The sequence below is a fragment of the Danio aesculapii genome, chromosome 18, assembly GCF_903798145.1.
Source record: "Danio aesculapii chromosome 18, fDanAes4.1, whole genome shotgun sequence".
Classification (NCBI taxonomy): Eukaryota; Metazoa; Chordata; class Actinopteri; order Cypriniformes; family Danionidae; genus Danio; species Danio aesculapii.
Genome location: NC_079452.1, coordinates 49,950,252 through 49,973,731, shown reverse-complemented (window position 1 = coordinate 49,973,731; position 23,480 = coordinate 49,950,252). Strand labels below are relative to the sequence as shown.

General features: G+C 35.2%; 1 protein-coding gene across 10 annotated transcripts in view; it reads right to left on the bottom strand.

Moving 5' to 3' along the window:
• Positions 1-301: 301 nt before the first annotated feature.
• Positions 302-23,480, bottom strand: part of cbfb (core-binding factor subunit beta) — a 77,489-nt gene continuing 54,310 nt past the window's right edge. Inside the window, exons 4-8 of one of the 10 annotated variants that reach the window (XM_056477829.1) lie at positions 21,493-21,609; positions 21,298-21,393; positions 15,857-15,898; positions 15,497-15,544; positions 302-3,755 (exon numbers count right to left, since the gene is read on the bottom strand). In XM_056477829.1, coding sequence (XP_056333804.1) covers positions 15,515-15,544; positions 15,857-15,898; positions 21,298-21,393; positions 21,493-21,609 — 285 coding nt within the window. In that variant the 3' untranslated portion in view covers positions 302-3,755; positions 15,497-15,514. Of the gene's footprint in view, positions 3,761-15,496; positions 15,545-15,856; positions 15,899-18,412; positions 18,504-21,297; positions 21,394-21,492; positions 21,610-23,480 lie in introns of those variants that run through there. The other 9 variants (XM_056477828.1, XM_056477832.1, XM_056477826.1 and 6 more) reach the window with 9 other exon arrangements.

The window sequence follows — 23,480 nt, the reverse complement described above, 5'->3', positions numbered from 1 at the left end:
CAAGATATATATAATGGGATAACTTTTATCATGTCTCTCCAAAACTTACTATTATAAATAAAAAACGAAAGCTAAAGCGCACTGAGTCGTCAGATTGAGGGTTGTGGCAGCCTGTAGTAAACTCGCGTCTGCTACGGAGTCTGTGAATTTGCGACATCTCAGTGTTTTTAAGGCGCATTTTCAAAGGCCACATCTGTATTACATTCATGCAAGTACAATTTGCGACATAAAATGTTCTGCTCTGCAACAGATAAAGCAAATGAGTTAGCGACTGGACTGCATTCAAACATACACATACACGTTATAATTGTTTGTAACAAGTTTATTAAGAAACAGGTCAAACATAACACTTCAGTTAACAGTCCTCCTCGCTTAAAATTAAAAACAGAAAAAAGAGCTACAACCAAAGACCATGGTAACATCCCACAGTTCCTTATGGGGCCAAGGGAGAAAAAAACGAAAACAATATCAATACAGAAATACACATTTCATCATAGCGGAACCTGATAATGAAACAAAAGTATACCTGCATCAATAACTTAAAACAATTATGAAAATAAACATTTTATTTATTCATTCATTACAAAAAGAGCCATCCACTACCTGTGTATTTTGCCTTAATGCCAGCATTAAGTAAAGGGGTGTAAAAGAAAGAGGGCCAGCAAAGGTTTTTATCTATACACAGTGTAAGACACACATAGAAAGCAGAGAGTTGGACTAATTAAAGCAGGCCTGTTTTTGTGGACGCTGGTTTGGTCAAGTTCTCTGTCTCTGGCATCTTAAAAATACATCCAGACCTTAATAAACTCCTGGTGCCCATTTCTGACCACTGTGTGGTTTAAAAGCACACTCCAACTATATAAATCTTTAACGTTCTACTAAACCAACATTCGTTTTTCCTCGACACTCAAGACAACCTGAATCTGCTCTCTATAAATAACCTCTTACTTGTGTATATTTGGTTTAAGCTAGAGGTAGGCCGTAACTTCTGACTTCACCATCCCACCGATCATTCTTGGCCCTTAAATTTTTACCATTGACTGTGGTAAAAAAAATGAAATGAAATGCTGAACGTTGACAATTGTGTTAAACATGTACTGTGTTCAAAATCAAATGCATCATTTTTTGTTGTTTATACACTTTAATGTCTGTGTGGAACAAAAATACAATGCTTATTTTGCTAGTGCACATTGTTATCCTTTGGATCACAGGTGTTAAATCCAGTTCCTGGAGGGCCGCAGCTCTGCACAGTTTAGTTCCAACCCTGCTTCAACACACTAAAGCTACGGTCAGACTGAACTTTTCTCCCCATAGACTTCTATTCATACGCATGCAAATGCATCAGACCGGAAATGCAAGCTCGCACAACAAGTTTCACAGTTCGCTGCGTTGCAAAGTTCAAGATTGGTGAACTCTAACCTGTGAAAACGCATCACTTGACTGCATGAGACCAATCAAGGTTCAAAACATGACATCTCTGGACAGAAATTTAAAATATGGATCTATCTCTCTCTTTTTAAAATGTCTAACCACCTTGCTTAATTCCACCCCTTTTTGCAGTGCAGTACACCAGAATTTCGCAAGCTCAAAATCTAGAGAGACCGCAGCGTTACCTGTAGGTTTCAAGCAAGCCTGAAGCACTCAATAAAGTTGGTCAGATGTGTTTAAATAGGGTTAAAGCTAAACTGTAGTTGCGTTCCAAACAGCACACTATACAGTATGCACTTATGCACTATGTACTTATGAATCTACACACTCAACAGCATAATATGGAACAGTTTTATTTTACCAAAGCAGAAATTCAAACCATTTCCCTGATGACGTTTGATGGTTGCTAAATTAGTGAAATAAATGACCAAACTACCAAATAATACCTCCCATGAGTATAACCGCATTCGCCATCAGGAGGCGGTATAATCACTCTCGTAGCAAAATTTTGCTTTCACAATCCTAAATAGAGTAATCCAACATGTGTGCCCGGTTGCTCTGCCCCTTCCACTATGTATGCTACAATCGTTGAGTGCGTGAAGTGTCCATCATTCCACACTTCATTTTAGTGGTTGAATAAGTGCATCATCTTATTATTTTTAGAGTTTTCAGTGTGAACGCACTACTTTTACACTATTTATACTACAAAATGGTCTAGAATACTGCAATTTGGGACACACCTTGTGTCGAGCTGCTGCTCTCCCTGTACTGGATTTGACACCTGCGCTTTAGATGAACAATTATGGGCAAGTTAGTCCACACACAAAAAAAGTTTGTTTTGGTAATCTTCAATCAAACTCTGACTATTTATGTCCTGGTTTGGAGTGGCAGTCTTTCTCTGTTGACGTTTAACCACAATATTCTTAACCACGCCTCTCTCACTGTTAGTTTTCTATAAGGGAATGATGCACAAAGCCCCGCCCCCTACTCAGTATTCTGTTTCAGTACATCAACATACTGTAATGAATGTCACAGCAGCTTTAAATTGTGATTTTGGAACATTTTTGTGTGCAAAAGTGATCACTTTATCACTTCTTTTTTATTTTCTTACATGAAAATGTTCCAAAATAACATTTCAGATGTGATTTTATTGTGAAGCTCTGCTTTTTTGAGTCATATCTTGTGCATATTGTATTTACTGATTATTTAATAATTATATGTGAATTTATGATTTCTAAATATAAAATAATATATTGTATATGATTTACAAATATTACTGTCATATTACAGAAGTGTTGATTTGACGTTCTGAGTTAAAATGATGTTGTAGATAAGAATGAACTCTGATAATCTGAATAAAAATCAAAGAAAACAAAATAAAAATGTAGGCGGTAAAGAAACGTGATTTTTGCTGAAGTGAAACTATTTGAAATGATTTTTAAAAGAGTCTACATTTGAAGAACTCCAGAGTTAATTAGATTATGTGGAAAATCCTGCACTGAAACAAAATGAATGGGTAAATGGCTAACATTAATGAAAGCAAACAAGGGTGAAGAACCAGATCTCTGCCTCATTTTGTGTAGAATAACACTGACCTCAATATTCACTTCCTGCTGCTCGCTTCACCTTCAAAACTCACGTCTGTAACAGGAAGAGAGCGGAAGACAGAGCACGTGGAGAAGAAAAGACTTCCTCATCCACAGCATCACCAGCCTCTTTCGAGATCGGCCTTTTTAGACGTAAAAAAAGCACTACTCTAGCACGCTAATCTACCTAGCGACATTAACTATGAAGCACAAAGACAGACATGTTTATATATATATATTTATATAGGAAATGAAAATACAAAAAAAGTAAACATCCTGACTTTCACACACATAATAATTAAAAAATGCCATTTCATGAACAATAGGATAAAATAAGATGCCTTGCATAGGGGTGGGATAAAAGGAACGCGAGCAAAAAACATAGGCAGGAAAACCATGCATACCGAAAGGCGACACGGGGACTTTAAACTGAACGTTATCACATAGTGCAAAAATCCCAAGAAGAAACAAGGGACTAAATCAAATGCGAATGAAATCTCACATCAATACCAGCCCAGCCCAACCCAACCCAGCCCTTTCAACGGGCCGCTTCCCCCAAAACTCCCCCAGCGGTGTGGACTTTGGTGTGTCCTGTGATAAACAAGGCATCAGGAGATGAGATTGCTGTGGTGATGGAGGTCTTGTGACCCTTTCCCGGCCCACTTTGGTGAATGCCGCTAGCGCATCTTGTGATCATCAGTGTTGCCCATGTTGGAGCCAGGGCTGGGGTCCTGCTGTCGCCTGGGCTGGGTCATCACACACACGCGCACACATGCAGATACATGCACAAATGCACACACACCAACACACAAACCGAGACAGAGACAGAATATAGTTAAAACGGTTGCACTGGGATTGAGTCACTAACATGTTAGTTGTCAAACTGCAAACACAATAAGAGTAAAAAAAATCAAATGCAGCCTACATGCAACAGAGTGAGATGTTGAGCCTTCAGGAACTGTAGATCAGTCTGAAGTGACAGGGGTCAGTTCTATTAGCACTCTAAAGTTGAATTATGTTCAAACGTTTATTTGAGTAATGTATGTGTGAATTTATGTGATTTTTTTTATTACAAACTCTAACCAAACCTGAAGAAACCGTAATAGCCAATATGTGCGGTGGCAAGTTTTTTTGTGTATGTGTTTTTGTTATTCTGCGAAACTTTTAAAGTGCTCCTTTTATGAAATTTAAATGTTTTTGATTTAGTTTTAGACGTACTGAAGGTCTCAAAAAGTACTTTGAGTTTGAGGGTCAATATTGACATTGTTCATCTGCAGAGGGTGAAGACCAAAGGTAGGCATTATGGAAATATTTTACAGATATAAAAGCTTATATATAAAAGATATAAAAGGCGAGGTGAGGTTGTGGGAATTAGGACTTTCTAAGGACTTCTAAGGATTCTAAGGGACCACACACTTTTTGGGTGCCCAGAAATACTATTAGGGGTCTAAACACTTTTCCTTTCTGAAGCGGGTCACACACCGGATGCATTGCTGCAGAAATATGAACTGTCCTGAGTCATAGCTGGGTGCTGTGGACAGCGCCGACTTACAGTGCCGGTGTGTGTGCCCTGATAGAAACTTATATGTACAATTCTAAAATGCATTATGCTGTGTAGCGCGGCGCCAAGCGGCGCATCTGGTGTGCAACCCCCTTAAGAATGTGAGGCGCACTGCATTGCCTTTTTTTTGTTGACAAGAAAAAAAGAAGTGTGGTGTCTTTTTTTATATAATTATTTTTTAGGGGGGTTTCACCTTTTTTAATGTGATAGGACAGTGATGGGCAGACAGGAAAGCACTGGGAGTAGAGAGAGGGGAAGGACTGGCATAGGACCTAGAGCCAGGAATCGGACTCAGGTTGCTGTGAGCACCTTGGCGCTATATGTTGGCACACTTAACCACTAGCCTATTGGCGCCCTTTTTATGATGCTTGGCACCCACTAAATCAGCTGTGCATGGACCCTTTTCACAAGACTGTTATGATGCCTTTAACGTCATCATATTCTTTAAATCATTGAAAGTTTAAAAAAAAAAATTAGGTATGAACATTTTTATGCATTTATGAATGTATTATATCATCTTTGCATCAAATCACAAAAAATGAATGACCACTTCTGCAAGGTGTTTGTAATGCAGTGTCTATGGGGCTGTGAGTAAATTTGATGCTATTCTCTCCTCTGGCTGCCGTCATCAGTCACACACAATTTTTTTCCTTTTTCTGAAAGTCTTGATAACACCATTGTGGAGTTTTTCTTTTATTATTTCAGCAAATAGGATTGTAAAAAATGATTTGGTGTATTTCCCATTCACTGTGGTCTAAGTTTACCAAATCCTAATCCCTTCTGCTACTGAGAATCCTGGAAATGTGAAAAGGGTCTATTGTACATGAGTATTGCTGTTGATATTGTTAAGAATTGTAAGATTTAATAATATTGTTATTTTCACAATTTGTGAAATCATACAGCTCCGGATAACTCGAAACAGGAACTACTAGTTTCTCCTCCATCTTTAAACATCATCATAGTCATCTTAACAACACAAATACTGCTGTCACCTCAGCGGACACCCTGTCTTTGCTTTCATTTGATTGGAGAATGAAAAGATGGCACTGATGTAGCTCAATTTTTATACTCAAAGTTGACTTTTTTTCAACTGCAGGCGCACAGTGCGCAACGGCAAAAACGTGAGGCGCAGCAAGCAGTAAAAACGCTAAGCACACTGGGTGCATAAGCAGTGCACAAAAATAGAAACTATTAAAAAAAAAAGTGTCTCTCAATGCAAAACGTGTGTTTGTGTGATCAAGGTCTTAGGGGGCCCAAACTCTCAGCTTCCAGCTCCCAGCTCCCATGTCCCCCTTAAACATATGCATAGCCTAGCCGGGGAGGTTCAGGCGTTTCGAAAGACCCACCACCCCTTACTTTTATAGTTCAAATTTTGTCCCAAATATAAGCTCATTTGTCCTATTTTGAATGCTATGCCATCATAAATAGCGAAAATAACCAATTGAAAAAGGCTTTAACACCAAGCGGAATCCTCTGTTGGCTTTCGCTTCAGTGTGATTTCAGCTAATCAATTGTTTTTAAATGGAGTAAACATTTTACAAGTAACTTTTATTCTAAATCTTGCACCTTTTTCTTACAACAACAGAAAAAAAAGATGAATAAAAAGGTGTGAAGCACCATAGTAAAGATATGAAGTGGCCCACTTTAAAATTTATTTGAATACTAATTTGGCTACTGTTGTTAGCATGAATTTTCAAATGTTAATGACAATAGGCCACATACTTCTCTTACAGAACAGATTCTTATTTTTTTCTGATGATATATGATGTAATAAATTTGTATTTTAAAAGTTAGTATATTTTTATATTTTTATTTTAAATCTATAGAAAACATTTTTTGGTACATCAGAAAGTGTGGTTAAGATGACCATCCAAAAAACTAATTCAGCTAAAAATTGTGCTTAAAATGTCACTAAAATGCAGTATTTAAATGTCATAATTAAATAGAAAATGAGGCGTAACTGCAGAAAGGTCCACTTGTTGAGAAAAAAAGAACCACCCCTTTCACCAGGATGGCTACGGGCCTGCATACACACTAGGACCAAAATTGCTAGCGGTTCCCCTGGGTAGATATAAAGAAAGGGTGGAATCTCTCTGGAGTCCCTCCCACAAACACATATGGACAGTGAGATTGGCTGTGCCTTTCCCTGCTGTCAAATGGTAGGGTGCTACAATATGTTTATATGTTCACAGCGCCAAAACTATAAGGAAATTTTCTGAACCAGACTCAGGTGGGACGTGGACATAAGGAGCTACTTTTCTAAGAAAAGTAAGTCACTTGAAGTCCAGATAGCCAGACCACCATAATAATAGTAGTAACCATGGCTAAGGGGCTAATCCTTTTTTTGTTTGTTTTTTTTTTTATTTTAGCCTCCACAACGATAATAAAAAACAACAATCAAGATATGGTTATTGCGTCACATGTCTTCCCGTTTTCAAAAGACAAAGTAAAATCGTGTCACACTAAAATCGTGTGCTGTTCTGGTTACTTTCAGATGGAACAGAACATCATGTAACGTCTTCTTTTAGCTGAAAGGGCATAAACTACCATATAGTCTACATGCAAAAATCTGATATGCCCTTGTAGACCGAGACGCTCAGTATACGAAAACCTTTATTATTGTAGGGGTGGTGGGAGGGCAAATCTAAAGCAAAGGTAAATCAATGCCCTTGGATGGACCGCACAAATTTACGTGACGTTATAAGACGTTATAAGGAAATGTAGCATTTGAACATTCTCCATTTTGAAAAATAAAAATGTAGTTATTTTAAAGAAGAACTGTCAGCACAGCACTTAAATAGTAATAGCTAAATAATAAATGTGATGTGTCTGGATCACTGACATCCAGTCTCAATCGCAACACGAGTGAGAGCCTGCGGTCCACATGCAATGTACCTTCATGTCCAGCAGGGGCCGGCAGAGGTCAGCCTCACCACAGACGCTAAAAATTGAGCAGCTTTTTTTGGTTGAAGTGGTAGACATTAGTCATTAGTCAGGGGCAAGTCTTCAAATCACTAGTCTTAAAAATAAAGATATGACTGATGGCCTTGTCACAGATACATATGTTTACGTGCCTATGTCTAAATCTCTCCCTGACATAGATGTCTGAGCACAGACAGACACACAGACGGACAGACAGACAGGCAGACGGCGAGGGAAAGATAGACGGACAGGCAGACAGTGTGTATCTCATACAGCGTGAGCTCATCATCCGTGGAAGTGGTGATTATAGCACACTCTAACCCTGTTTTTACACCACTCGACGCCTGGGATCCCATCTTTAAGTGTGCGCATTAGCAGATGAAGCTGTTATAGCTGCCATAGCATGGCACAAAGCAGAGCGATGCATAAAGCTGTTGTAAATAATCAGCATTAGAGATGTAAGCTAGCTGTAGACTAGCAAACATAAGCATAAGTGTTTGTATAGTGACGAGATGTGTTTGTTATTTATAAACTTCTTCTAGGCCTGCATACAGCAAGGAAATTTTCACAGTATGTCTGATAATATTTTTTCTTCTGGAGAAAGTCTTATTTGTTTTATTTGGGCAAGAATAAAAGCGGTTTTTAATTTCTTAAAAGCCATTTTAAGGTCAAAATTATTATCCCCTTTAAGCTTTATTTTTGACGATAGTCTACAGAACAAACCATCATTATACAATAACTTGCCTAATTACCCTAACCTGCCTAGTTAACCTAATTAACCAAGTTAAGCCTTTAAATGTCACTTTAAGCTGTATAGAAGTGTCTTGAAAAATATCTAATAAAATATTATTTACTGTCATCATGGTAAAGAAAAAATAAATCAGTTATTAGAAATTAGTTATTAAAATTATATAATTATATATATATAATTTGTAGTTGTGAATTCCTTTTAAGAAAACAAATGCTGTTTTACATATTGTTTATATTATTTATTACAAAATGTGGAAAAGGAGAATGATTTATTTTGCTGTTTTTTTCTTCTTCTTATATTACTCAATTAAAAATAAATGAAAGTACAAAAGGTGCAATTTACAGTACCTATCCCGCATGTCTTTGGACTGTGGGAGAAACCAGAGCACCCCAAAGGACATGGGGAGAACATGCAAACTCCACACAGAAATGCCAACTGATCCAGCCGAGGCTCGAACCAGCGACCTTCTTGCTGTGAGGCGATCGCGCTACGCACTGCGCCACCATGACGCTATATTATGACATATTATAGTGTTACAAAACGGTTATTTCGTTGCTGTTCTTCTGAAATTAATAATTAAAATGCAGAACAAAAACTATCACAGTTTTTACTAATATATTAAGCAGCTAAACTGTTTTCACTAATAAAAATTATTATTTGATTTAATATTTATTAATTTATTATTTCACAACATTACTGTTATATATATATATATATATATATATATATATATATATATATATATATATATATATATATATATATATATATATATATATATATATATATATTTATTTATTTATTTTTTTATTTTTTTTCGTTCAAATAAGTGATGTTTAACAGAGCAAAGTTATTTCTTTCCACAGTGTATATATATTTAGCTAATAATAGCTAATATTATTGACCTCAGCAGTTTTTTTTATGTTTTATTCCAGCCAAAATAAAAGAAATAAGGCTTTATTCAAAAGAAAAAAAAAAATATATATATATATATTTCTTATATATGAATAAAGCCTTATTTCTTTTATTTTGGTTGGAATAAAACATAAAAAAACTGCTGAGGTCAATAATATTAGCTAATAATAGCTAATATTATATATATATATATATATATATATATATATATATATATATATATATATATATATATATATATATATATATATATATATATATATATGTAAACCAAAGAAATTAGTTATTAAACGTTTTCGGTTTAAAATTGTGTTGGAAAAAATCTTCTCTCTTTTAAACACCAATTGGAAAATGTTTATTTTAGAGAATTAATATTTCACAGGAAGGCTAATAACTTTGTCTTCAACTTTATACTGAATTTATAATATTTTAAAATAGAATAAACCTGGTATAATGTGTTTTGTTTTATATATTTTAATAATTTTATTAAAAAAAAGTATTATAATTATTACATAAATATTTTCAATCTAACAATCAAACACTATTTCAACCATATTTTGACATTTTCACAGTAATTATTTGAAAAATTAAGTCAACATTTAACATGAAAGTCATCTTTATGTAGAGGTCTTTATTTAAAAGATCTTTAAACTTTCTTTTAAAAATAAAAATATATGAAGTTTACAATACAATTAATGTTAAATAATAGAAAACAAGGCAAGCAAAACCTACATAAACATTTTTTTTTGGTCCTAACTGATTTCAGCTGGTTTCTAAAAGTTATTAAGCTGGTAAGCCAGATGGTCTACCACCCTAACCAGCTGAAAAAACCCAAACCCTTGTAAAAACCAGTCAACAGACCAGGCTGACAAGGAGAAACCAACAATGGCATTAAGATTTTTTTAGGGTAACAAAATGCAAACGATGTTAAACACAACTATATTAATTCTAAGTTTGCTTCTCCGATCTAATATCTATATCTACAGGACTTTGAAAAGCCCAGAAATAGTTGTTCTGTTTGGTCTGTATATTTGCGCTCTGTGTTGTGTGGATGAGAGGACGCGGCATCGATCATCCGGAGCGCAGCTGAAGCACTCTCCTGTACCACAAGTCAATAGTGCTTAGATTCTGCTGGCCAGACAGCGCTGCTAATGAAAAAGATCAATACTAATGATATATTAATACTTTCACTGGCCTAACATCACTCATGCGCTAATCCCACCTGCAGTAAAGGCCCGGGGTTTCATGAAAAATGGCCTATCTATTTTTCATCCATCTATCACGCAGAAGGCCATTACACTCTTCGATATCTTTCAGCTTTGATTCGCCCCTTTAGACTCTCTGCATACACAAGCAGTGACAAAACCGCATTAAGACCCAACGAAAGAGGACAAATAAGTGTGTCTACTCTTCTTTGTCTGTTTTAGATTGTAAAAAAAAAAATTTAATCCATTGTCTGCATTTCGTAAAACAAACCTGGCCCACTTTCCCAGAAAACACCGACCCAGGCTGCTATTGTGCTGCTTTTTATCCAATTACAGATGATGGAGTTTAAGATTCAACCACAGCTATGTGACCGTCGTGAACGTTCGATCTCAACAAATACTATTCGCTTTCCAAAATAAAGCCGTGGAGCTCGAAAACAAGCTTCGAACGAGGGTCAGACTCCACACCGCCGGGATGAGAAAGCATGAATTATAGAATAATTACAGGGTTTCATTTTTCCAGCGCTCAGAGTGACTTTGAGCTTTGAGGGGAAAAAAAAAACAAAAAAAAAAACATTTGGCCCGTGAGTCACAGATCGCCTGACTGCAATGAGTAAGAAATTTGATTTTCATAAGCAGCCAGATCTATTTAAAAAAGAGACCTTGGCGTGATTGATTTTGGAGGAGCGGATGAAGAGTGTGTAAAGGAGCGCCTGAGGGTGTAGATTAGGAGGGAGGAATATAAAGGCGGCGGTTCATAAGGGGAATCTTTCTGGTCATGTGCTGCCAAGCTGTGCCTGAGAGCTCCCAGAGGGCTTTGCAGTGGGCGGGGCACTGAGGAATCTTGGGATAGAAGTCTGGTCTCCATTACAGAGGTCTGAGGAGAGTGTGTTGGGGGTCTCTTTTGGCGTTTACAATATAAGACTGGCAGTCATATGCAACTTATAGAAGTTCACTTTAGTTTTTTTTTTCTCTCGAATGCATCCTTTCATGTTGATAGTGTTAGGTTTAATTAGTTATAAAGTAACCACTTACTGCATTTAAATAATTTTTCTGCTAAGAACAGTAAAGTAATGGATTACATTTTCAGGTATTATTGTTAATTATAATGTACTTGCCTTAAATATTAAACTTAAGTCCTGTATAAATCAATTGAGAGAAGCAGAATCATTGTTCTTTTGTTATACACAATTTTTTGCAGAATAAATCTATTTTCCAACTATAAAGGTTACATTTATGTTTGCACCAAGCGGCAACCTCCTGCTCTCCCCCGTGAAGCAAATACAGAAGTAACTGAAACTGCAGTTCATCGAAATTCTGCTAGTCCTGCCTCCATAATAGAGCAGATTTCTATTGAGCCCAATGTTAAAATGGCCGACTTTACAGCAGAAAAAAGGGTGTTTACAGCCTGGTACAAAGAATGATTTTGGTTCCTATAGCTAACATTACCCTTCATGACAACTGTGAGGGGGGGAATTTTTTTTAAAAGTCATCAGTTTCGTTTTTATTAAGTTATATTAAGTTTGCATAATTAAGGGCGTGGCTATAAGAATAGTCATCTAAAACGTTCACATATAGTGTTATACCTGGATTTCATCAATAGCCTTTCATTTACTAACAAAGACTATATTTTCAGTGTTTAGAAGTAATTTGCGTTTTCCTCCTATAGAAAAACATCATAAGAACAATGCTTAGTGACTCAATGTATTACAACAGTGTTTTTAAAAGATTGATATAGTATACAGCCAAGCACATGTGATCAGAACACAAACGAGTCGCAGGTAATGAAGTATTAAGCGTTTCTCCCAAAGACAAGCCAGTCTAAGTAAAATGCTAGTAGGTGTCTGTAGCTCCACTCACGCTCCGCCTCTTTCAGCGTATTTTGTTACCCCCGGTTGGAGCGAACAAAATGGCGCCAATTGGCCACGCCCACTTGTAGCTTCGTTTGTGCCCTTCAGAAAAATAATAATAAAAAATAAAAATAATAAAATAATAATAACAATAATAATAATAAAAAAATAATTGAGTAAATAATTAGTTCAAGACAATATAGGGTATACATTTAGAGAAGCAAAGCAATTGTTTGCATACTGTATGAACTGTATACATTTTTCTTATTCATATATTTTGCATAATAACCAGATTTTGTTAAACTAAAGAATGTTAGATTTGTCCAATTATTGCACATGCCTAAGAAACAATGAAATATTTTCATTTTTCGTAATCAATATGGTATGTATGAAACGTGGTGTCATTTTTTTATTATAAAACTAAAAGTTTCTATTTAACTCAAATTAAAAGAGTTTAATTTCTATCGTCTACTGTATGTGTTGCTATTTATATGGATTTTAAGAAGTGTTAAGTAAAGTAATTAAATTACTTCTTGAGAAATGAAGTTAAATTTCAGACAACGTAATCAGAAAAGTAATTTAAATACAATTCTAATGAATAACAGCTAGTAATTAATTACTTTTTGAAGTAGCTTATCCAATGCTGCATGCAATGTTTATGAATGTACAGGGTCTGCAAAATGTCAAAGTTCAAAGAGGACTCTTTATAATGAGTCTTCAGTAATTTCAGTCTTCCTGCAGAAAGTCTGGAACAAATTTACATAATACCAGCCTATGCTTTTCAATGGCTGCCATTGAACACCTTCCTCTTTTACCCTCAAACTCTGTAGTTGCAGTTTATGGCTTGGAAGAGTGATGCTGTAATGATAAGCAGTTGTTTTTTTCTGCTACAGTTGCAGTTTGTATCACTGTGAAATTCAAATGTGATTTTGTGTTCAAGGCCCTATTGTTAATCTGATCACAAGGTGAGGACACTAAATACAGATAAGGCTGGGCATTAAATCAATACATCGGTGAATATTGATAAGAACCATGGTACAGTAAATATCAAATCTGTTTCTTTCCCATTTAAAGGCAGATATTTGCTCCTTAGTCAAAACTGTAGAAGCCAGGCATTTAATTTTTGATTTACATGTATCTTTTATTGTCAGAATATGACAAAAACTTGTCAACCAGATGCATATTTTGCAAATCTGAATTACGACACAATATACCATTTGAAAAAAAAGGTAAATAATTTGTCTTTCAAAATCATGCGTGTACATAACCATAATCATATAGGTAAAACCTAAACATTACCCTGTTGAAAAGTAACAATGTGGTTTCAAAAATATGAAAAATAATAGCTTACCCTAAGCTACCATCAAAACAAATATTCATTTGTAGAATGTTCACCTGTTTGGTCATTATTAGTTCAAAAGAGTAATATCATAAGGAAACCATCATTAACTGTCCGGTTTCTTAAGCTTTTACTCAGGAGCAAAAATCTGCATTTAAACAAAAACAGATAAGACCTTTATATCATGATTACTGATACAAAAAGTTGATTGAGCTATTTCTTTGGTCATATCACACATACAATACATACAAATAGGATGAGGTGTTTTGAGTTTGTCCACTTTTAACCACTACCAGAGCAAGTTGAAAATGCATTTGATTGGATTGCTTTCATAGTGTATATGTTTAAATGTGTTCAAACTGTTTCAAAAGACCATCTACTCTCTGCCTAGCGACTGAACATGTCATCGTTATGGGATTTGTTGTGAAAAAAGATTTTCATTATTAACAAAGTACATAAATTATGATGGAAACCGTCTCATAATAAGCCACAAAAAAGTTACAGATAGATCAAATATAAAACATCTTAGATTTAATATAATATCTTATATAATAGGTATTCATCCAAATTAGCTTTAAGTGGTAGACTAATTACTGGGTTATCGGAATAATCAGAGCAAAGCATACTCTTGGATAAGCAGGGTTTAGAGGAGAGATACCCAAACTAAGGCCCACAGGCCAAAGTTGGCCCATGGTAACTTTTAATTAGGCCCGCCATCCGATCTGATGATAGAGGGAGAATGATGGGGATGATTTAGAGAGTGTCATTTCAAATTTAATGTAACCTTTTATTTGTTTATATCATTGTTAAGCTACAAAAAAGCTAACTGAAATGAAATATTTCAATTTAAATGGTAGAAATGAATCAAATTTAGTTGTACATTCTGTCACCCAATGAATAGAGGACTTTGGTGAGCAAATCATGGCAAAGGCAGATTATGCTTGACTAGCGTATTTGTTTATGTACAGTACTATTGATTAAATTGACAGCAATATTGATTGTTTATCTTTTTATTGTAATAAATTATAACTAAAAGAGTTACACTGCATGAGTTAATACGATTGAAATAATATTTTTAAGTTAATTTTTAAACATTGCAAAATGGTTTAGGAAATTACCCATAGCAACTTTAATGTAAAATAGTTTGGTATGTTTACCTTCGGTCCACGGCTATCAACAATATTTGGTTTTTGGCCCATCATAAGAAAAAGTTTGAGCATCCCTAGTTTAGAGAGACCATCAGTGCATCCAAAATTGCATACTTCCCTACTACATAGTATGTAGAAAAAAGTAAGTAAGCTGTATGTCTAAATTTATAGCATTGGAAAACAGTATGAAAACAGAAGTTTCTGGATGTCCTACTAATTTCGGCGATATTCTGAAGCACGCAATGGACACTTTACTGTCTTATAAGGCCATGGGGGAGAATGTATAAATGGGAGCAAACTCGCACAAACTGACGCAACTAACATGGTTAGGTCATGTGATAATGATAAATGACAGCTGTAGAACATCCAAATTCTATTTACACTACTCATATTCATACTATACACGTAGAACATACCTTTCTAACGTCCGTAAAGTAAATTCCAACTTAAATGTAGTACCTACCAGACTACTATGTGATTATGACGCAGCCTGGATCTTTAAATGAAGTGTTTCAGACAATGTGAGGGGAAAAAGGTGATAAATGTAGTATCTTTCAACATTAATCTGATTGTAGATGACCTCCAAAACCATTTTAAAATAGCATATCAGGGGCACTTTAAAGAAACACACACACAGTGTAGACACAATAAACACACACACAAAGGAATACATGAGGTGCTCTTCCATGCACATGCTCTTGTGAAACACACACACTCACGTACACACACTTACAGACACAGACACGGTTTAGTGCATGACACAAGGATAGAGAGAAGCAGAGGAGACAGACCCTGGTCCTTGAAGGCCATCACTCCCAGATTTTTGATGCCACAGGGTCCTAAAAAACACAATTTGGTTTTCATCTTAAGAGCGCAGTTTGGATTGATTGTAGAATGATTATATTTGAGGACTTACAATGCAAAGACACTTCATGCACTAAGCCATGAGTAAACAAGTAAAGCACTTCAATAGCTTACACGTACACAAAGTCACACAAGAGTACATGAATGCATGCATGCGTACAGTTCCAAAATTCTACCAAACACACATGCCCTCCTTCATTATGCTTTGGCTCTGAATGATTTACAGTAAACAGAAAAAAAAATCAAGGCAGCAGTTCACTACATGAAATCCTAAATTGTTGTCTTACCTCCTGAGTTATTAAATGATTGAGCTGTGCCATCGGCATCTGCTAAATGACAAGTGATCAAATCAGTAGCGCCCCAGACAAGCTGTTTAGCCACGTCAAGAGCTCTCAAGACATTAGAGAACAGACAAAAACGCACGTATTTACCTGGTCCTGCAGTGCAGTTTCGAAAGGAGACACAATGCACAACTACTTTCTGATGTAAATAAATAAATAAATGTCAAAGAAAAAGATGAAAGTAGAAATAAAGTTTGATAATGTATCAACTTTGACTATTTTATATGAACTCTTTAGGTTAAAATTATAATTAAGTTTCATAAAGATAAAAAAACAGTTCCATGACAATTAAGCACACAATATTAAAATAAATTGTATATATACATGGCTGTAATATGTGAATATGTTATATGTTACATGTAATATGTTACATCATAAGGAAACAAAATGCATGAAGCTTATGAACATTATATACTTAAGTCAAGATTATGATAAAGTCGAAATTAAGATTTCAATTACTTACTAAATAACAACTTACTGTCAAAAATATACTATTTAAATTCATAATTATAATATTTGATCTTCAAAATGACCTACATGTTCCTCAATGTTATGACATAAATATGAGATAATGTTGGAATTATGTTAGAATTATGACCAAGTTTACATTATGACTTTAAGGGCCCTATCATACATCCGTGCAAGATGTGTTTGGAGCGATTTCTTCTATTTTCAGACCAATGCAACCCTAATTATTCCGCTTTGCACCACATTGTTTAAATAGTAAATCCATTTGCGCCGCTTTGTGGACTCATGGGTGTTCCGGTCTAGAAAGGAGGTGTGTTAAGACGCATTGTTGGCGCAATAAGTCCGGCGCAGAGGGCGTTAGTTGTGCACCTTAAACGCATTTACATTGCTTAATATACACAGGATGTACAGCAATATGTTAATATCTTACATGAGAAAGATATTTAAATATCTTAAACATTTTACAAAAGAAAAATAATAAAAGGATTAAAATATTACAAAAATTATTATGTTCTACATAAAAATACTTCTTTATATTTGTTTTAATAAAACCAAATTTAGGTTTGTCCACCTGTCTGGTTTTGGAGACGTATGCATCACTATATAGGGCATAAGAATAGGAACAAAGGAAATATGTAGGCTTATGGATGTCTTCAGTGGAGTGAGTACAACACCGTTTCTTTATCCACGAAAGTAAAGAAGTAAAGTAAAGAGTAAAAAAAAGTAAAGAGAAAGTAAAGAGGCTGAATGGAGAAGGCTCATTCTTTATCCTCGCGCTGCAGATGGTCTGTTTAACTGTTTTCTCACTAGTGAACAGTTTTTCCACTTAGTTCCACCTAATAGCAAATGCACCATGGCGTGATGCAACTGACTCCTAAAGAGAATGGGAGATGAGATTTTGATTGCTTTTTAATGCACGTTATGCTCAAAACACCCATAGCTCATTAAGAGAATAAGCACAACCCTGTTAGACCATGCGCCGGGGCGCAAACGTTATTTTTCCATCCTTAAAATAGCAAAAGTGGATTCAGACATGCCCTTAATGCTTTTGCGCCCTTCGCTTTAGACTTTGCGCCTAGATTGCTAAAATAGAGCCCTAAAAGTCATAATGAGATAAAACGTGAAAATATTAAATTTCAAAATACAGAATTGTCATAATCAAAACGTTTTAAGACTTCTAAAGGCATAATCTCAACATAGTGTATCATAATTATGAATTCAGCATGTCATAATTTTAAATATATATATTTTTTATATGGCAGAAACAGGCTTCAATGGTAATGTTTAAAATTAATAAATTAATTAATAGTTTATTAATTCTTTAATTAAAAAAATTTGACACATACTTTGTATTTTGTTACAACAATTTTATACATACATGACAGGACCAATGATAATAATTATAATAAAAAGAAACTCCCCTAAAAGTAAAATGTCCAAATGCATTATAGTAATAATAACAGGTTTCAGAGAAAAAAAAAATGTGCTTAGTTGTCATGAATAAATGCTGAAATGTCCTAAAAATAGGCTTCATTTCTTTACACAAAGTACTACAGGTATGTTTATGAAGGATGATCTAGATATGATTTTGTGAGATTCACACTACCACTTCAGCTTAGACTGATAACAAAAAAGAAAATATCAAAAAAAAGAAAAGATGCCGATGGCACCACATCATCTCCCGGCTCAGGAGCTACCAAAACATTGTATTATTATTCTTTTTTATTACATTTTTTTGTCAGTGAACTGCTCCTTACAGCATCAGACATTTTGGTAGTGGCTGTCAATCAAAATATTAGCAAGAAAAATTAGGTAAAGATTATGCAAAAAAGCACATACAGAAGTATATCATACATGCACAAGTGGAAAAAAACACATGTATACATACAATATATAAACACAAACACACACTCAACAAACATTACAACTAAAACAAAAGTCTGTACTGTATAGTATATTAAGGCAAGACACTGCAGGTGAATAGGGTGGAATCAATAACTTATGCTTATCACCATACCTCCATAGATGATTGATTATATTAAAGGGTTAGTTCACCCAAAAATGAAATTGTACTCACTTATTGACTCTCCCTCAATGCGTTCCAAACCTTTATGAGTTCTTTCTTCTGTTGAACACAAAGAATATATTTTGAAGAATGTAATGAAATCAGTAACCATTGACTTCCATAGGAAAAACAAACACTATGAAAGTCAGTGGTTAACGGTTTCTTACATTTGTTAACTTGTATTGTGTTCAACAGAAGATGTTTGTGACAAGTGAAGTGTAAATGATGACAACATTTTTGGTTTCGGGTAAACTATCCCTCTAAGAAGTTTTTTAAATGATATGTTTTATAAATTTCTGTCAAAAAATTTGCAAACAATATGCATCACTTCAGTGTTTCTCAACCACGTTCCTGGAGGACCACCAACACTGCATATTTTGGATCTCTGCTTTGTCTGACACACCCATTACAGGTCTTTCAGTCTCTGCTAATAAGCCAATGATCTGAATCAAGTGTGTTTGGTTAAGGAGACCTGAAAAATGTGCAGAGCTTGTGGTCCTCCAGGAATGTGGTTGAGAAGCACTGCATTATTTAATCAAATTTACACTCATTTGCATACATTAGTAGAACAAATATTGAACACTGGATGAAATTAGGCAGCTTGTTCTAACTACTTATTTAAAATTAGCTGAAACAACACGATTATTTTTGGGACAACTATCAAATTGGACAACTTAATTTTTTATGTTCAATCCACATAAATTTGTTAAAAATGTAAAGTTAACTTAATCAATTTGTGTTGGGACAACATGAATGAATTGTGAGGAACCATGCATTTTTTACAGTGTAGGCTCAAAATTCTTGTTTCATTTACTTGTTTGACATATTACAGTCAAATGTTTTTAAAGAGAGCACTTTAGGAATCCCTTTTTATCCACATATAATTCAGAAAACAAACATTTTGAGCATAACCCTAAATAAAAAGCTTCATAATTAATGATGTAATGATTTGATTTGATTCACGATACTAATCTCACGATTCACATTTTAGTCACGATTTTTTAACAAAATTTTTCATTCATTTATTCATTTTCTTTTCGACTTAGTCCCTTTATTTATCTGAGGTCGCCACAGCAGAATCAACCGCCAACTTATCCAGCATATGTTTTACGCAGCGGATACCCTTCCAGCTGCAACCCATCTCTGGGAAACTTCCATACACTCTCATTCACACTCAATATACTTCAGACAATTTAGCCTACCTAATTCACCTGTACCACTAATGCTGCACAATTTTTGCTAAATGTAATATATTTTCGGCCATAACCAAATTGCTATTTTAAAAACAATTTCCAAAAAAAATAAATAAATAATACAAACTCCTTACTTTAAAAAAAACTAAAACTGTGACTGTGCTGTGATTATACATATTTTTTGTAAGAAATATCAGCATATCTTCTATCTATAGAAAAAAAACTATTTCACTGGGGACTGAGATGGCTGGTGTGGAGAGGAAAGCCTTTCCTAAACCAGAGAGCAGTCTACAAAGGTGGTCAATAGGCCCTCTGCTCAAGGGGACTGGCCACTGGCGTAAAATACTGATTATAAAACTACTAATTATATATTAGGATAGAGACAGGAGTTGAACATGATTATTAAGATGAATAATTATTATTACTTGTACAAATAATTAGTATAAGTATCAGTGTGATACATTAAAGAAGAGATAATCTTGACAATTTTTAAATATTCAAAAATAAGCAAATTATTAAAACATGCAAAAACTAATTTGAAAATGAGAGGGTAAAATAATCTAATACCTGCTTCTGTAACAGATCAACTTTCTCTTTGAGCCTGAAAAACATCTTCACACTTTTGCTATAAAAACACTGATGCACCGTGTGATCTTCATAACACTCATCGGAGCAAGCGGAGCAGCAAATCATCCGGTCTGAGTGGTTTGGCATATTAATAGTTTTTTGCGTATAGACATCTGTGACAGTAGTTTTTCACTGTGCTGACGGTTTATGTGCATCATATTCGTTGTTTTGTTAGTGTAAGTAAACTTCTATCTGTCTGCGTTCCGTCTAGTGCACTTCACCACTGTCATTTTACTCTGCTCACCGCTGATGTGCAGTATAGCGAGATTGCGCCTGTAAACACAGCACACCCCCTGTTCAAAACATGTATCATGATTCATTTAACATTTCAACTGGTTTGAATCATTACATATTTAAATAGATTTTCAACCGGCTCACAGTGAATCGTTACACCCCTATTCATAATATATGGTAGATATGCATTAAAATGATAAATTCTGCTCTATTTATGTGCAGCTGAAATGAAGATTTATTCTCCAGTACAGGTGAAGCTATGTATTTTCAGCCTTTTAAAAAAAGACATCTACAGACACAAATGAAAAAAAGTAAAACAAAAAAAAACACTCATAACTGCATTTCATATCTCTACATAACACTTTATAAAATAAATAAATAAATATAAACAAATAAATAATTCATTCATTCATTTTCTTTTCGGCTTAGTCCCTTTATCAAACAGGGGCCGCCATAGCTAAATGAACCGCCAACTTATCCAGCATATGTTTTACGCAGCGGATGCCCTACCAGGCGCAACTCAGCACTAGGAAACACCCATACACTCTTGCATTCACACACATATACTACTGACAATTTAGCTAATTCAATTCACCAATACCGCATGGCTTTGGACTTTGGGGCAAACCGGAAACCCACGCCAACATGGGGAGACAAATAAATCATAAATAATAAATTCAATAAAATCTTAAACATGAAAGGTTTTAAACAACAGTGTTTTTCCTGCAGTGTCTCGCCTTAAACATGCATTACCCAATCAAAACCTTCACTCATCCTCACTCACTCACTCCAGCTCTCACCTCCAAGTCCTCTCGGTGCGAGCGATCCCTGTCCTCGAAGTCACGGGTCCTCCTGCGGGCTTCCTCAAAAGCGGCCTGGGCTAAAGCGTCCTCATGCTGTGTATGAACACACAAACAGACACAAAGCCGGGCAGGGCTCAGTCATTTCTGATGTACATGAGAGGTAGATTGACAGCGCGAGGTATTTCGCTGTACCTGTGCTCTCTCATCATCATATTCCAGACAGCCCATGCCATCCAGTCGGTGAAGATCAAGCCAGCCTCTCCAGATCACACACACTCCGTTTAGGATCATAGGAGCCTTCAGGTACACCTGCACACATACATGTATACGTATTCTTGGTTATTGTGGTTGATATGATGAACACACACAATACGATAATAATCAATACTGATAAAAAGAATAATTAGATGGAAATTCTGTTTTGTTGGGGAAAAAAGTTGGGAAAATAGTTAACTGAGTGATGTCTGGGTCAGAAGTCTGGGTCATTAATCAGACACTTACTGGTTTAAATATAGATTAAATATATAATGGATAAAATATAGATTGTTATTAAAAAGTTGTTGACAATGTTATTAGTGAATTAACTAATTCATTCATCCATCCATCCATCCATCCATCCATCCATCCATCCATCCATCCATCCATTCATTCATTCATTCATTCATTCATTCATTCATTCATTCATCCATCCATCCATTCAACAATGTTTTATTATCATGTCTTCACAAATTGAACTAAAATGTCTCTCCAGAATATAAATAAATGATAAAATAGTAATAAATAAATGCAATGAAAAATAAAATTATCTACCTAGACATTCATTCATTCAATTTCTTTTCGGCTTAGTCCCTTTATTAATCTGGGGTCGCCACAGTGGAATGAACCGGCGCCAACTTATCCAGCCAATTCACTGGGAAACACACTCATTCACACACATACACACTCATTTACACACATACACACTCATTCACACACATACACTACTGACAATTTAGCTTACCCAATTCACCTGTACCACATGTTTTTGGACTTGTGGGGGAAACCGGAGCACACGGAGGTAGCTCACGCGAACACGGGAAGAACATACAAACTCCACACAGAAATGCCAACTGCCTAGACATATTTAATTCATTATCCAGGTTTTTAAATGTTTAATTAAATCACAATTGTTTTTTAAATGTTATTATTTTAAAGAATTTTCTATTTCTTTATCTTACAAACATATTTTATTACTTATACATGAAACAATTACAACATTTAGCAATTACAATGAACTCTCCCTAACTCTAGTCTGTCCACACAGACAACACTGGCCCTTGAAACAGGTGAAATGCCATAACCACCAACTCCACATTTGAAAACCCCCTCTCCACGTCACAGTCGGCTGGACAATGGCTAATTTGAATTGTAAAACACTTTGTGAGTTGCTCAGTCAAACGTCTGGCAGAGAATGGCTTCAAAACTGAACATACACACACACACACACACACACACAAACACTGAAGGCAAATTTTTTTTTTAAAAGCACCTTTGAATTTTGAAAAGCAGTAATCTTTTTGTTTAATGATAAGAAAACATACAAAATAGACTTTTAAGCATTTCATTTATGCAATTAATCAATTTTATGTTTTCTCAAAATGAGTTTTTTTCTTCAGTACTGAGCCAAAAACCTCCCCTTAACCAGCACTTGCATACACTAAACTTTACGGTGTCATTCATATCTATATTCTGAAAGGGTTTACAGAGAGATATTATCACATAATTTGTCAGATTTTACAAAAAATATATACACTCACAAGCCACTTTATTAGGTACACCTTACTAGTACTAGTTGGACCCCTTTTTGCCTTCAGAACTGCCTTAATCCTTCGTGGCATAGATTCAACAAGGTAGAGGAAAAATTCCTCCGAGATTTTGGTCCATATTGGCATGTTAGCATCACACAGTTGCTGCAGATTTGTAGGCTGCACATCCATGATACGAATCTCCCATTCCACCACATCCCAAAGGTGCTCTATTGGATTGAAGTCTGGTGACTGTGGAGGCCATTAGAGTGCAGTGAACTCATTGTTATGTTCTAGAAAGAAGTCTGAGATGATTCACACTTTATGACATGGCGAATTATTTTGCTAGAAGTAGCCATCAGAAGATGGGTACACTGTGGTCTTAAAGGGATGGAC